Below are 17,202 nucleotides of genomic sequence, written 5' to 3'. Positions count from 1 at the left end.
ACACAATGCATAGTGTTAGCTAGCTAGAAAGATACCAACCTATTGAGCTGCCGTCACTTTCCAACCCAAGACAATGGTTAGTGTAACGTTAGCTAGCTTTACAAGCTAGGATAACAAACACTCTAAAAGACTCGAGAGTTTGTCTGAGACATGCGTTATTTAAATAACTCATTAAAGTTCAAACTGAAAATGTAAAACACATTTAAACGAATTGCCTAGCTACCTGAAATAATTTGTTTGTTGGGATGAGAATATCGGTGGAAAACTATTTGACGCCACCGAGGCAATAACTTCCGGGTGACGTCATGTTGGGTTGAAAAATCCTTCAACATAAGAGTCGTGACCTGTAAACCGTGTGTAAATGGGTAATGAAGGCGAAATAAACGATGGGATTATAATTGTGCATATATTTCCAATCATATACTGGTTATCAAACATGTATTTCTCCACTTATGATCAGCTCTGTGTTTAGCCTTCTCCAGTTATTTTGGAATCGCCTACTATTCAACACACTAGAAGACATATTTATTTATTTAACCTTTATTTAACTTGGCAAGTCAGTTAACAACACATTCTTATTTACAATGACGGCCTACCAAAAGGCAAAAGTTCTCCCGGGGGCTGAGAATAAAAATAAATTACATAAAAATATAGGACAAAAACACACATCACAACAAGAGACAACACAACACTACCTAAAGAGAGACATAAGATGACAGCATAGCAAGGCAGCAAGACATGACAACAACATGGTAGCAACAAAGTAGCAGCAGAAAACAGGGTACAAACATTGTTGGGCACAGACAACAGCACAAAGGGCAAGAAGGTAGAGACAACAATACATCACACGAAGCAGCACATATCACACATAGTATCTGATACTATAGTGTGTATGTGTGTAGCCTCCTCATTAGCAGACATAGTATCTGATACTATAGTGTGTATGTGTGTAGCCTCCTCATTAGCAGACATAGTATCTGATACTATAGTGTGTATGTGTGTAGCCTCCTCATTAGCAGACATAGTATCTGATACTATAGTGTGTATGTGTGTAGCCTCCTCATTAGCAGACATAGTATCTGATACTATAGTGTGTATGTGTGTAGCCTCCTCATTAGCAGACATAGTATCTGATACTATAGTGTGTATGTGTGTAGCCTCCTCATTAGCAGACATAGTATCTAATACTATAGTGTGTATGTGTGTAGCCTCCTCATTAGCAGACATAGTATCTGATACTATAGTGTGTATGTGTGTAGCCTCCTCCTATTCAACTCATTAGCAGACATAGTATCTGATACTATAGTGTGTATGTGTGTAGCCTCCTCATTAGCAGATATAGTATCTGATACTATAGTGTGTATGTGTGTAGCCTCCTCATTAGCAGATATAGTATCTGATACTATAGTGTGTATGTGTGTAGCCTCCTCCTATTCAACTCATTAGCAGATATAGTATCTGATACTATAGTGTGTATGTGTGTAGCCTCCTCATTAGCAGACATAGTATCTGATACTATAGTGTGTATGTGTGTAGCCTCCTCATTAGCAGATATAGTATCTGATACTATAGTGTGTATGTGTGTAGCCTCCTCATTAGCAGACATAGTATCTGATACTATAGTGTGTATGTGTGTAGCCTCCTCCTATTCAACTCATTAGCAGACATAGTATCTGATACTATAGTGTGTATGTGTGTAGCCTCCTCATTAGCAGACATAGTATCTGATACTATAGTGTGTATGTGTGTAGCCTCCTCATTAGCAGACATAGTATCTGATACTATAGTGTGTATGTGTGTAGCCTCCTCATTAGCAGACATAGTATCTGATACATAGTGTGTATGTGTGTAGCCTCCTCATTAGCAGATACTATAGTGTGTATGTGTGTAGCCTCCTCATTAGCAGACATAGTATCTGATACTATAGTGTGTATGTGTGTAGCCTCCTCCTATTCAACTCATTAGCAGACATAGTATCTGATACTATAGTGTGTATGTGTGTAGCCTCCTCATTAGCAGACATAGTATCTGATACTATAGTGTGTATGTGTGTAGCCTCCTCATTAGCAGACATAGTATCTGATACTATAGTGTGTATGTGTGTAGCCTCCTCATTAGCAGATATAGTATCTGATACTATAGTGTGTATGTGTGTAGCCTCCTCATTAGCAGACATAGTATCTGATACTATAGTGTGTATGTGTGTAACCTCCTCATTAGCAGATATAGTATCTGATACTATAGTGTGTATGTGTGTAGCCTCCTCATTAGCAGATATAGTATCTGATACTATAGTGTGTATGTGTGTAGCATCCTCATTAGCAGATATAGTATCTGATACTATAGTGTGTATGTGTGTAGCCTCCTCATTAGCAGACATAGTATCTGATACTATAGTGTGTATGTGTGTAACCTCCTCATTAGCAGATATAGTATCTGATACTATAGTGTGTATGTGTGTAGCCTCCTCATTAGCAGACATAGTATCTGATACTATAGTGTGTATGTGTGTAGCCTCCTCCTATTCAACTCTTAGCAGACATAGTATCTGATACTATAGTGTGTATGTGTGTAGCCTCCTCATTAGCAGATATAGTATCTGATACTATAGTGTGTATGTGTGTAGCCTCCTCATTAGCAGACATAGTATCTGATACTATAGTGTGTATGTGTGTAGCCTCCTCATTAGCAGACATAGTATCTGATACTATAGTGTGTATGTGTGTAGCCTCCTCATTAGCAGACATAGTATCTGCTAGATGTGTGTAGCATAGTATATCTGATACTATAGTGTGTATGTGTGTAGCCTCCTCATTAGCAGACATAGTATCTGATACTATAGTGTGTATGTGTGTAGCCTCCTCATTAGCAGACATAGTATCTGATACTATAGTGTATGTGTGTAGCCTCCTCATTAGCAGACATAGTATCTGATACTATAGTGTGTATGTGTGTAGCCTCCTCATTAGCAGACATAGGGTATCTGATACTATAGTGTGTATGTGTGTAGCCTCCTCATTAGCAGACATAGTATCTGATACTATAGTGTGTATGTGTGTAGCCTCCTCATTAGCAGACATAGTATCTGATACTATAGTGTGTATGTGTGTAGCCTCCTCATTAGCAGACATAGTATCTGATACTATAGTGTGTATGTGTGTAGCCTCCTCATTAGCAGACATAGTATCTGATACTATAGTGTGTATGTGTGTAGCCTCCTCCTATTCAACTCATTAGCAGACATAGTATCTGATACTATAGTGTGTATGTGTGTAGCCTCCTCATTAGCAGACATAGTATCTGATACTATAGTGTGTATGTGTGTAGCCTCCTCATTAGCAGACATAGTATCTGATACTATAGTGTGTATGTGTGTAGCCTCCTCCTATTCAACTCATTAGCAGACATAGTATCTGATACTATAGTGTGTATGTGTGTAGCCTCCTCATTAGCAGACATAGTATCTGATACTATAGTGTGTATGTGTGTAGCCTCCTCATTAGCAGACATAGTATCTGATACTATAGTGTGTATGTGTGTAGCCTCCTCATTAGCAGACATAGTATCTGATACTATAGTGTGTATGTGTGTAGACTGCTCATTAGCAGACATAGTATCTGATACTATAGTGTGTATGTGTGTAGCCTCCTCATTAGCAGACATAGTATCTGATACTATAGTGTGTATGTGTGTAGCCTCCTCATTAGCAGACATAGTATCTGATACTATAGTGTGTATGTGTGTAGCCTCCTCATTAGCAGACATAGTATCTGATACTATAGTGTGTATGTGTGTAGCCTCCTCATTAGCAGACATAGTATCTGATACTATAGTGTGTATGTGTGTAGCCTCCTCATTAGCAGACATAGTATCTGATACTATAGTGTGTATGTGTGTAGCCTCCTCATTAGCAGACATAGTATCTGATACTATAGTGTGTATGTACTGTGTGCTGTAAATGGTGTTTGTGTTCTGCCCACCCTTCTTACTCCACATTGTGTTTAGAGACAAGCACTCTCTCCTCCCTTCCTTCCTCTCACAGGTCTGCGTCCTAAATGGCACCCTGCGCTCTAAATAGTGCACTATATAGGGAATAGGGTACCATTGGCCATAGGACTCTGGTTAAAAGTAGTGCACTATATAGGGAATAGGGTGCCATTCTTGGAACGCGGTCGTAGTCAGAACAGTAGGAACACCCAGGTTAGTCACAGGACAAACCCAAAAGACTAAAGAAAAGGGACAATGAGCTGGACACACACACACATCGGAGGAGATAAGCTATCTTCGTCTCAGTTACTAAGAGAACTCTTGAGGGGAGCATTGTGCAGCTACTGATCTCTCAGTGAAGGAACAGACGCAGCATGCACACACTCTCTCTCCTCCTCATCCTCCACCTTCTGAAGCCAGGTGAGAGAGAGAGTGTGTGTGTGTGTGTGTGTGTGTGTGTGTGTGTGTGTGTGTGTGTGTGTGTGTGTGTGTGTGTGTGTGTGTGTGTGTGTGTGTGTGTGTGTGTGTGTGTGTGTGTGTGTGTGTGTGTGTGTGTGTGTGTGTGTGTGTGTGTGTGTGTGTGTGTGTGTGAGAGAGAGAGAGAAAATGAGTGAGAAGGTGAGAGGAGTGATACAGAGCAGTAGATCATGAAAGAGATTTAGTATTTAGAAAGGTGACTATTAGATCACCAGGAAACAATTGGTTTAAAAAAAATAACGTATATATCATACTTCCTGTATTTTTTACATTTCTATTTTCTATTATTATCTATATCATTAGTATTATTATCATTATTATTATTATCATTATTATTATCACTGCACTGATGGGAAAGAGTTCTCAAGGTAAGAATTCCACTGTACTGTTTTACAGCTGTTGTATGCTTTGCAGGTGGCGAATCAACTTTGAAATTATGATTTCAGATGTCTATTATGTTTAGGGTTATATTACACTAAGATTGAGGTTGAGTTAGATAGAGATGGTGGTTGAACAAATACACACACACACACACACACACACACACACACACACACACACACACACACACACACACACACACACACACACACACACACACACACACACACACACACACTCACACAATGCTATCATGACTGTACATGTATTGCCTATGTCAGTGAATGTAAATGAGATCATAATATCCCAAAGGACCACTGAACACTGTTCATAGAGAGGAATGAGGTAATTGGCTGAAAAATGGTCACAGAGAGATGATTGGCTAGGTCAGGGACTCCTTCCTTCCTGTCAGGAACTCCTTTCCTCTCCTCATTGTTGAATATTAAGTGTGTGCATGCGTGTGCTGTTGCTGTGTTTGGATTTTGGCGTCGTCAGCATTCTCTGTCAATGACAACGGTGAGGTCACTTCCCTTTCCTCCTGTCCCACCAGCACCCTCCTCCCCAGCTCTCTCACTCTCACTCTCACTCTCACTCTCACTCTCACTCTCACTCTCGCTCTCTCTCTCTCTCTCTCTCTCTCTCTCTCTCTCTCTCTCTCGCTCTCGCTCTCGCTCTCTTGTCTCTCAAAAAGTGTGTAGTCGTGTTTCCTATTTGCATAATTGTTAAGACGTTGGTTTCCTCCCCTCCCTTCCCACCCATCCGTTTCTCTCTCCAGGCGTGTGTGAGACCTGTTCCCTGGTGGTCAGTCCTGCTGGGCTGGTGGTGAAGTATGGAGCCCCTGCTTCGGCCAACTGCACCTCCGATACGATCACCTCCATGGGCTGGGAGCCGAGCCTAGGAGAATCTCCGCTCTTTGGCACTGAGGTGAAAGAGCTGACTTGGAGAGTAGACAGCCTGACTGACTGGAATATAAAGCCTCAATGCTTTGAGATCTCTGAGGTGGGAGGCCAGTGTGCCAGAGTGCTGAAAGTTACTGTTTACAGTGAGTAACTTCCCTCCTATGTTTGCTCTCTGACTGTCTCTCGTGTCTCCCAGTATCTGTTGTCTGTGCAGAAACCTGTTAGTGACACACTGACCAGAAACCTGTTAGTAACACACTGACCAGAAACCTGTTAGTGACACACTGACCAGAAACCTGTTAGTGACACACTGACCAGAAACCTGTTAGTAACACACTGACCAGAAACCTGTTAGTGACACACTGACCAGAAACCTGTTAGTGACACACTGACCAGAAACCTGTTAGTAACTGACCAGAAACCTGTTAGTAACTGACCAGAAACCTGTTAGTACTGACCAGAAACTGACTGACAGAAACCTGTTAGTAACACACTGACCAGAAACCTGTTAGTGACACACTGACCAGAAACCTGTTAGTAACTGACCAGAAACTGAGTAACTGACCAGAAACCTGTTAAAACACACTGACCAGAAACCTGTTAGTAACTGACCAGAAACCTGTTAGTAACTGACCAGAAACCTGTTAGTAACTGACCAGAAACCTGTTAGTAACACACTGACCAGAAACCTGTTAGTAACTGACCAGAAACCTGTTAGTAACACACTGACCAGAAACCTTTAGTAACTGACCAGAAACCTGTTAGTAACTGACCAGAAACCTGTTAGTAACTGACCAGAAACCTGTTAGTAACTGACCAGAAACCTGTTAGTAACTGACCAGAAACCTGTTAGTAACTGACCAGAAACCTGTTAGTAACTGACCAGAAACCTGTTAGTAACACACTGACCAGAAACCTGTTAGTAACTGACCAGAAACCTGTTAGTAACTGACCAGAAACCTGTTAGTAACTGACCAGAAACCTGTTAGTAACTGACCAGAAACCTGTTAGTAACACACTGACCAGAAACCTGTTAGTAACACACTGACCAGAAACCTGTTAGTAACTGATCAGAAACATGTTAGTAACTGACTAGAAACCTGTTAGTAACACACTGACCAGAAACCTGTTAGTAACTGATCAGAAACCTGTTAGTGACTGACCAGAAACCTGTTAGTAACACACTGACCAGAAACCTGTTAGTAACTGATCAGAAACCTGTTAGTAACACACTGACCAGAAACCTGTTAGTAACACACTGACCAGAAACCTGTTAGTAACTGACCAGAAACCTGTTAGTAACTGACCAGAAACCTGTTAGTGACTGACCAGAAACCTGTTAGTAACACACTGACCAGAAACCTGTTAGTAACACAATGACCAGAAACCTGTTAGTAACTGACCAGAAACCTGTTAGTAACACACTGACCAGAAACCTGTTAGTAACTGACCAGAAACCTGTTAGTAACTGACCAGAAACCTGTTAGTAACACACTGACCAGAAACCTGTTAGTGACACACTGACCAGAAACCTGTTAGTAACACACTGACCAGAAACCTGTTAGTGACTGACCAGAAACCTGTTAGTGACTGACCAGAAACCTGTTAGTAACACACTGACCAGAAACCTGTTAGTAACTGACCAGAAACCTGTTAGTGACTGACCAGAAACCTGTTAGTAACACACTGACCAGAAACCTGTTAGTAACTGACCAGAAACCTGACCCAGAAACCTGTTAGTAACTGACCACAAACCTGTTAGTAACTGACCAGAAACCTGTTAGTAACACACTGACCAGAAACCTGTTAGTAACTGACCAGAAACCTGTTAGTAACTGACCAGAAACCTGTTAGTAACTGACCACAAACCTGTTAGTAACTGACCAGAAACCTGTTAGTAACACACTGACCAGAAACCTGTTAGTGACACACTGACCAGAAACCTGTTAGTAACACACTGACCAGAAACCTGTTAGTGACTGACCAGAAACCTGTTAGTAACACACTGACCAGAAACCTGTTAGTAACTGACCAGAAACCTGTTAGTAACACACTGACCAGAAACCTTTTAGTAACTGACCAGAAACCTGTTAGTAACTGACCAGAAACCTGTTAGTAACTGACCACAAACCTGTTAGTAACTGACCAGAAACCTGTTAGTAACACACTGACCAGAAACCTGTTAGTGACACACTGACCAGAAACCTGTTAGTGACACACTGACCAGAAACCTGTTAGTAACACACTGACCAGAAACCTGTTAGTAACTGACCAGAAACCTGTTAGTAACACACTGACCAGAAACCTGTTAGTAACCCAGAAACCTGTTAGTGACACACTGACCAGAAACCTGTTAGTAACACACTGACCAGAAACCTGTTAGTAACTGACCAGAAACCTGTTAGTAACACACTGAAACCAGAAACCAGAAACCTGTTAGTGACACACTGACCAGAAACCTTTTAGTAACTGACCAGAAACCTGTTAGTAACTGACCAGAAACCTGTTAGTAACTGACACAAACCTGACCAGAAACCTGTTAGTGACACACTGACCAGAAACCTGTTAGTGACACACTGACCAGAAACCTGTTAGTAACTGACCAGAAACCTGAGTAACACACTGACAAGAAACCTTTTAGTAACTGAAGAAACCTGTTAGTAACTGACCAGAAACCTGACTGACCACAAACCTGTTAGTAACTGACCAGAAACCTGTTAGTAACACACTGACCAGAAACCTGTTAGTAACACACTGACCAGAAACCTGTTAGTAACACACTGACCAGAAACCTGTTAGTAACTGACCAGAAACCTGTTAGTAACACACTGACCAGAAACCTGTTAGTGACACACTGACCAGAAACCTGTTAGTGACACACTGACCAGAAACCTGTTAGTGACACACTGACCAGAAACCTGTTAGTAACACACTGACCAGAAACCTGTTAGTGACACACTGACCAGAAACCTGTTAGTAACACACTGACCAGAAACCTGTTAGTAACTGACCAGAAACCTGTTAGTAACACACTGACCAGAAACACACTCTGTTCATTTCAATGGTGCGTGTGTGTTTCCCTTCCTCCACAGAGCTTCCAGACAGAGTCTCCATCAGATATTTAAACCACTCTGGTCCCGTGGTTGAGGGGCATCAGTACTCTCTGCATTGTCTTGTCCAGAACATCGCTCCTGTTGAGCACCTCAGAGTGACCTTCTTCAAAGTCTCTACCAATGGTGAACGGACAGTGTCATACACACAACCACTGAACAACGACATTCACCAGTTGAACAATGACATGAGGCGACCGGTGAACGAGAGCTATTCCCTGCAGTTCTCCCCCACTAGTGTTGACGACGGGGCCCAGTGGTTTTGTTCAGCCATGTTGGATCTGGGACCAGAGGGACCCCGACCTCCTGCTGTGATGGAATCAGAGCGCCTCAACACCACTGTGCACTGTGAGTCCGTCTGGTGATTCGTGACTCGATTGGTAATGTCTATCTGTACAGATCAGTGCTGTGGGTTATGATGGTTGTAAAGATGACGGGGATCAAATGATGGGGGATGTAATTATGAGGTCATGATGATGATTATAATATGGTTGTTTCACTGAAGTTTCGTATCCTTTCTCCCCCCCAGTCACTCCTGAGTTCTCCTGTTCTGCCAAGCTGCAGGTGCGAGCAGGGGAGGGGCTAACTTGTGATGTCAGAGGCAATCCCGTCCCATCGGTCACCTGGCTGAGAGACGGACAGGTACTGACCCCGCCCACACACCTGAGCAGAGAGGATGCTGGGAATTACACCCTCATGGCTTTGAACCGTATCGGAAGAGCCAATCACACAGTGGAGGTGGAGGTCCTACATGGCCGTGCTGCTAGAGGTCTGTCTGTCTGTCTGTCTGTCTGTCTGTCTGTCTGTCTGTCTGTCTGTCTGTCTGTCTGATTTTTAAGGTGTTGTTAAACTTCTGTTTCCCTCCACAGGAGCTTCCTGTCAGGCTGCTGGGAGTGCCACGGTGGCTGTGCTGCTCCTCCAGCTCATTCATTGGCTATATTGAATGATTATTTTATTGATTGAACGGTTGAGTTATTCATTGACCAATCAGGACACCGATCTCTGTGCTGGAGCTTTGTGATTTGACAGTGATCTGTGAGGGCAGTCTTCAATAGATCTGGAATCAGAGTTAGTAGAAAACCCTTTTTGCCTAAATGTGAAATGAGCTGTTTTGAAATGTGTTATTTTGAAGTAGTGCTATTGAACAGGTCTGTAATTAAGCAATAAGGCCCGAGGGGGTGTGGTATATGTCCAATATACCACGGCTATGGGCTGTTCTTATGCACGACACAACGGTTTAAATGTTTATTTCAAATCCTAACCTCAAATGTTTATTACTAATAAACTATATAAATGTTAATCCTAACCTAATCCTAACCCTAACCCTAACCTAACCCTAATCCTAACCCTAATCCTAATCCTAACCCCCTAATCCTAACCCTAATCCTGACCCTAATCCTCACCCTAATCCTAACCCAGTCTCTAGCAACAGATCTGCCATAATCCTTATTGCAATGTGTTTGTTGTCTATGTCTTTGTGACAAATAAAAGTTGACCCATAAACTGTCATTGATTTAACATATTTGTTATCAGGTTGGCTGCGATGATGATGATGATGATGATGATGATGATGATGATGATGATGATGATGATGATGATGATTGATGATGATGATGATGATGATGATGATGATGATGATGATGATGATGATGATGATGATGAGTGATGGTGGATGTGTTTGTGTGTAGCTGACGATGAGCCGATGATGTTATGCATTTTCAACCAGATCCACAGGAGAAGAGTCGTCACGAGTTACCACAGGGTTTGTGCTAACTGGGATCCTTGGGATGTCACTAACCTAAATCCTAAACCTAACCACTACCATTTTAAATGTCGACTTCAATGTGGTCGTGCGGTATGGACGTCCCAGGGATTCCAGATAGCGTGGATCATTACCACAACCGTAAAGTCAAAAACCCTGCATATATTTCTACAATTCTCTTCTTAAAATCAGATGTTAAACCTGGTATAAGTAGTGCTACTGCAGGACATGTTGTTAATGTTGTGGCTTCAGACACTGATACCAGACCTGTTCAGAAATCTTGTTCTCACACACAAATGTGTCACGCAAAAAAGGTTCACCTTAATAGTTAATCCGATTGACTTGATAACCTTTCTAATGAAGGTTAGGTCAAAGGCCATCAACCTGACTGCTTCTGTGGAAAGAAAAACTACCATGTTGAAGGTCATTGTGGAAGCAGCAACAGAGTTTTTAGGAGTAACAGATGTTACTGTCTCCATGATTGATATGTAATACCAATGATGGAATGTCTCAGTATGATGATAATTAGAGTTTTTTTTGTTATCCTTCAGTGGAATGCCAGAAGCCTTTTTGCTAACTGGCCAGAAGCCTTTTTGCTAACTGGTCAGAAGCCTTTTTGCTAACTGGTCAGAAGCCTTTTTGCTAACTGGCCAGAAGCCTTTTTGCTAACTGGTCAGAAGCCTTTTTGCTAACTGGTCAGAAGCCTTTTTGCTAACTGGTCAGAAGCCTTTTTGCTAACTGGTCAGAAGCCTTTTTGCTAACTGGCCAGAAGCCTTTTTGCTAACTGGCCAGAAGCCTTTTTGCTAACTGGCCAGAAGCCTAACTGGTCAGAAGCCTTTTGCTAACTGGTCAGAAGCCTTTTTGCTAACTGGCCAGAAGCCTTCTTGCTAACTGGCTAACTGAAAGCCTTCTTGCTAACTGGTCAGAAGCCTTTGCTAACTGGCCAGAAGCCTTTTGCTAACTGGTCAGGAGTTTAAGAAATGTGTAATAGATTTAGAGATCCAACCTGATGTCATGTGTGTTCAAGAAACATGGCTTAGACCACGTCTTGACTGTATTGTTCCTGGTTATTGTCCAATCAGATCTGATATATCATCTGGACATTGTGGTGGGTGTGCTACGTTCCTAAGGGAAGGTCCTGTATATTGTAATATAACTGTCCCATCTGAATATCAATGATGTGATGGTGGAAATCTACAGTGCAGGTAGTAATATTAAGTTACAACATTGTTTTTTTTTACAACCCATGTCGTCGACTATCTGTAGCGATGTTTGATGAAATATCAGGAGGATTGGGCTCTAGGGAGATGTGGTGTGGCGACTAGTGGTTTATGATAGGGTGTGGCGACTAGTAGTTTATGATAGGGTGTGGCGACTAGTGGTTTATGATAGGGTGTGGTGACTAGTAGTTTATGATAGGGTGTGGCGACTAGTAGTTTATGATAGGGTGTGGCGACTAGTAGTTTATGATAGGGTGTGGTGACTAGTAGTTTATGATAGGGTGTGGCGACTAGTGGTTTATGATAGGGTGTGGCGACTAGTAGTTTATGATAGGGTGTGGCGACTAGTAGTTTATGATAGGCGTGGCGACTAGTAGTTTATGATAGGCGTGGCGACTAGTAGTTTATGATAGGGTGTGGCGACTAGTGGTTTATGATAGGGTGTGGCGACTAGTAGTTTATGATAGGGTGTGGCGACTAGTGGTTTATGATAGGGTGTGGCGACTAGTGGTTTATGATAGGGTGTGGCGACTAGTAGTTTATGATAGGGTGTGGCGACTAGTAGTTTATGATAGGGTGTGGCGACTAGTAGTTTATGATAGGGTGTGGCGACTAGTGGTTTATGATAGGGTGTGGCGACTAGTGGTTTATGATAGGGTGTGGCGACTAGTGGTTTATGATAGGTGTGGCGACTAGTGGTTTATGATAGGTGTGGCGACTAGTGGTTTATGATAGGGTGTGGCGACTAGTGGTTTATGATAGGGTGTGGCGACTAGTGGTTTATGATAGGGTGTGCGACTAGTAGTTCATGATAGGGTGTGGCGACTAGTAGTTTATGATAGGGTGTGGCGACTAGTAGTTTAGTAGTTCATGATAGGGTGTGGCGACTAGTAGTTTATGATAGGTTGTGGCGACTAGTGGTTTATGATAGGGTGTGGCACTAGTAGTTTATGATAGGGTGTGGCGACTAGTGGTTTATGATAGGTGTGGCGACTAGTGGTTTATGATAGGGTGTGGCGACTAGTGGTTTATGATAGGTGTGGCGACTAGTGGTTTATGATAAGGGTGGCGACTAGTGGTTTATGATAGGGTGTGGCGACTAGTGGTTTATGATAGGTGTGGCACTAGTGGTTTATGATAGGGTGTGGCGACTAGTAGTTTATGATAGGGTGTGGCGGACTAGTGGTTTATGATAGGGTGTGCGACTAGTAGTTTATGATAGGGTGTGGCGACTAGTGGTTTATGATAGGAACTAGTAGTTTATGATATGTGGCTCTTATAGTTTATGATAGGGTGTGGCGAATAGTAGTTTATGATAGGGTGTGGCGACTGGTGGTTTATGATAGGATGTGGCGACTAGTAGTTTATGATAAGGTGTGGCGACTAGTAGTTTATGATAGGGTGTGGCAGTGGTTTATGATAGGGTGTGGCTACTAGTGGTTTATGATAGGGTGTGGCGACTAGTAGTTTATGATAGGTGTGGCGACTAGTGGTTTATGATAGGGTGTGGCGACTAGTGGTTTATGATAGGGTGTGGCGACTAGTGGTTTATGATAGGGTGTGGCGACTAGTAGTTTATGATAGGGTGTGGCGACTAGTGGTTTATGATAGGGTGTGGCGACTAGTGGTTTATGATAGGGTGTGGCGACTAGTAGTTTATGATAGGGTGTGCAGAGCGACTAGTGGTTTATGATAGGGTGTGGCGACTAGTGGTTTATGATAGGGTGTGGCGACTAGTAGTTTATGATATGTGGCGAATAGTAGTTTATGATAGGGTGTGGCGACTAGTGGTTTATGATAGGGTGTGGCGACTAGTAGTTTATGATAAGGTGAGGCGACTAGTAGTTTATGATAGGGTGTGGCGACTAGTGGTTTATGATAGGGTGCACTGACTAGTGGTTTATGATAGTGTTAGTGGTTTATGATGCAATGTGGCGACTAGTGGTTTATGATAATGTGGCGACTAGTGGTTTATGATAGGGTGTGGCGACTAGTGGTTTATGATAGGGTGTGGCGACTAGTGGTTTATGATAGGTGTGGCCTAGTGGTTTATGATAGGGTGTGGCGACTAGTGGTTTATGATAGAGGTGTGGCGACTAGTGGTTTATGATAGGGTGTGGCGACTAGTGGTTTATGATAATGTGGCGACTAGTGGTTTATGATAGGGTGTGGCGACTAGTAGTTTATGATAGGGTGTGGCGATAGTGGTTTATGATAGGGTGTGCGACTAGTAGTTTATGATAGTGTGGCGACTAGTAGTTTATGATAGGGTGTGGCGACTAGTGGTTTATGATAGGGTGTAACTAGTGGTTTATGATAGGGTGTGGCGACTAGTAGTTTATGATAGGGTGTGGCGACTAGTGGTTTATGATATGTGGCGATAGTGGTTTATGATAGGGTGTGGCGACTAGTAGTTTATGATAGGTGTGGCTCTAGTAGTTTATGATAGGGTGTGGCTCTAGTGGTTTATGATAGGGTGTGGCGACTAGTGGTTTATGATAGGGTGTGGCACTAGTGGTTTATGATAGATGTGGCGAAAGTGGTTTATGATAGGTGTGGCGACTAGTGGTTTATGATAGGGTGTGGCGACTAGTGGTTTATGATAGTTGGTGTGGCGACTAGTGGTTTATGATAGGGTGTGGCCACTAGTGGTTTATGATAGGGTGTGGCGACTAGTGGTTTATGATAGGGTGTGGCGACTTAGTTTATGATAGGGTGTGGCGACTAGTGGTTTATGATAGGGTGTGGCGACTAGTGGTTTATGATAGGGTGTGGCGACTAGTAGTTTATGATAGGACAGTGGTTTATGATGGGTGTGGCGACTAGTGGTTTATGATAGGGTGTGGCGACTAGTGGTTTATGATAGGTGTGGCAGACTAGTGGTTTATGATAGGGTGTGGTGACTAGTAGTTTATGATAGGTGTGGCACTAGTAGTTTATGATTGGGTGTGGCGACTAGTGGTTTATGATAGGTGTGGCGACTAGTGGTTTATGATAGGGTGTGGCGACTAGTGGTTTATGATAGGGTGTGGCGACTAGTAGTTTATGATAGGGTGTGGCGACTAGTGGTTTATGATAGGGTGTGGCGACTAGTGGTTTATGATAGGGTGTGGCGACTAGTAGTTTATGATAGGGTGGCACAGTAGTTTATGATAGGGTGTGGCGACTAGTAGTTTATGATAGTGTGGCGACTAGTAGTTTATGATAGGTGTGGCGAAGTGGTTTATGATAACTGGCGACTAGTAGTTTATGATAGGGCGTGGCGACAGTAGTTTATGATAGGATGTGGCGACTAGTGGTTTATGATAGGTGTGGCGACTAGTGGTTTATGATAACTGTACGACTAGTGGTTTATGATAACTGGTGTGGCGACTAGTGGTTTATGATAGTGTGGCGACTAGTGGTTTATGATAGGTGTGGCCCTAGTGGTTTATGATAACTGTGGCGACTTTAATGATAATGGTGTAGACTAGTAGTTTATGATAGGGTGTGGCGACTAGTAGTTTATGATAGGGTGTGGCGACTAGTAGTTTATGATAGGGTGTTTACTAGTGGTTTATGATAGGGTGTGGCGACTAGTAGTTTATGATAGGGTGTGGCGACTAATGGTTTATGATAGGGTGTACAGTGGTTTATGATAGTGGTGTGGCGACTAGTAGTTTATGATAGGGTGTGGCGACTAGTAGTTTATGATAGGGTGTGGCGACTAGTAGTTTATGATAGGGTGTGGCGACTAGTGGTTTATGATAGGGTGTGGCGACTAGTAGTTTATGATAGGGTGTTTCTAATGGTTTATGATAGGTGTGGCGACTAGTGGTTTATGATAGGGTGTGGCGACTAGTGGTTCATGATAGGTGTGGCGACTAGTGGTTCATGATAGGTGTGGCGACTAGTGGTTTATGATAGGTGTGGCGACTAGTGGTTTATGATAGGGTGTGGCGACTAGTGGTTTATGATAGGATGTGGCGACTAGTGGTTTATGATAGGGTGTGGCGACTAGTGGTTTATGATAGGGTGTGGCGACTAGTGGTTTATGATTTGTGGCGACTAGTGGTTTATGATAGGGTGTGGCGACTAGTGGTTTATGATAGGTGTGTGCACTAGTGGTTTATGATAGGGTGTGGCGACTAGTGGTTTATGATAGGGTGTGGCGACTAGTGGTTTATGAAAGACAAGTGGTTTATGATTTAGTGGTTTATGATATTTTTTAGTGGTTTTGATATTGTGCCTGCACTCCATCTAGTGGTTTATGATAGGTGTGCAACTAGTGGTTTATGATAGGCGACTAGTAGTTTATGATAGGGTGTGCTTAGTTTATGATAAACTAGTGGTTTATGATAGAGCCGATAGTGGTTTAATAGGTGTTTGGTTTAATAGGGTGTGGCGATAGGGTTTAATAGGTTTTTAGTAGTTTATGATAGGGTGTGGCGACTAGTAGTTTATGATAGGGTGTGGCACTAGTGGTTTATGATAGGGCATTAGTGGTTTAAAAGCACATACAGATGCTCTTTCATTATTTTGTACTTTTATTTCCTATTTTTTACGTAACAATTTTTTTTAACTTAACACAGTTTTTCTTAAAACTGCAACTGTATTTAAATAGGCAAGTCAGTTAAGAACAAATTCTTATTTTCAATGACGGCCTGGGAACAGTGGATTAACTGGTCTAGGAACAGTGGGTTAACTGCCTGTTCAGGGGCAGAACGACAGATTTGTACCTTGTCCGCTCAGGGGTTTGAACTTGCAACCTTCCAATTACTAGTCCGACACTCTAACCACTAAGCTACCCTGCCGCCCCGGGTGTGGAAGGAAATGACATTGTAGACCAGTTAGCCAAAAGAGTTTTGAAATGAGATATCATTGATGTTAATGTTCCACTGGGTAGAGATGAGGCCAAATGTAAGATCAGAGCCATTCTGATAGATGTGTGTCAGAAGAGATGGGACTCTGAGCCCAAGGGCCGGTGTTTATATGCCCTCTAAAGAAAGGTTGTGGACCAAGATGCAAAGGAAGAGGTGGTGTTTGCTCAATTGCGCCTTTGGACATTGTACACTGAACTCGTCATTACATCTGTTTGGCAAAAGCATGTGAATGGCTTGTGTCTCGAGTGTATGGCCGATGAAACAATGGAGCATGTGTTATATTGTTGTAAGTGTCTTAAGAGAGGGACAGATTGAAGTATAGGGTCATTGAGGTTGGAAGGTATTTTGAGGATGGGAGAGGGTCTGTTAGAAGTTAGTAGGCTCTTTTTTTTATTTTCTCAGAAATAATGAGTTAGGTAGGAGGATTTGGAGATGTTGTAAACCGTGATTGACCACCCACTCCAGCACAGTAGGTGGCGGAATGCACCTTTAACGTTGGTTTGA

At 42.6% G+C, this 17,202-nt stretch overlaps 1 protein-coding gene and 1 long non-coding RNA gene across 3 annotated transcripts; one reads left to right on the top strand and one right to left on the bottom strand.

The window, feature by feature from the left end:
• Positions 1 to 4,200: 4,200 nt before the first annotated feature.
• LOC127919603 (vascular cell adhesion protein 1-like) lies at positions 4,201 to 10,144 on the top strand. 2 transcript variants are annotated; one of them, XM_052503345.1, is made up of 5 exons: positions 4,201 to 4,407; positions 5,621 to 5,887; positions 8,837 to 9,202; positions 9,384 to 9,496; positions 9,724 to 10,144. In XM_052503345.1, the coding sequence occupies exons 1-5, from the start codon at positions 4,362 to 4,364 to the stop codon at positions 9,799 to 9,801; spliced, it is 870 nt and encodes a 289-aa protein (XP_052359305.1). In that variant the 5' UTR covers positions 4,201 to 4,361; the 3' UTR covers positions 9,802 to 10,144. The 2 variants fall into 2 exon arrangements, with proteins under 2 accessions (XP_052359305.1, XP_052359304.1); XM_052503344.1 differs by having other exon boundaries at positions 4,203 to 4,407; positions 9,384 to 9,623.
• Positions 6,929 to 8,801, bottom strand: LOC127919604 (uncharacterized). Its single transcript, XR_008103442.1, has 3 exons — positions 8,485 to 8,801; positions 7,277 to 7,394; positions 6,929 to 7,058 (listed from the first exon to the last, which is right to left on the bottom strand). It is a non-coding gene; the product is annotated as an uncharacterized LOC127919604 (long non-coding RNA).
• Positions 10,145 to 17,202: the final 7,058 nt, after the last annotated feature.

The sequence above is a fragment of the Oncorhynchus keta genome, unplaced genomic scaffold (assembly GCF_023373465.1).
Source record: "Oncorhynchus keta strain PuntledgeMale-10-30-2019 unplaced genomic scaffold, Oket_V2 Un_contig_17214_pilon_pilon, whole genome shotgun sequence".
In the NCBI taxonomy this organism is placed as follows: domain Eukaryota; kingdom Metazoa; phylum Chordata; class Actinopteri; order Salmoniformes; family Salmonidae; genus Oncorhynchus; species Oncorhynchus keta.
This window is presented reverse-complemented; position numbering and strand designations above follow the sequence as displayed.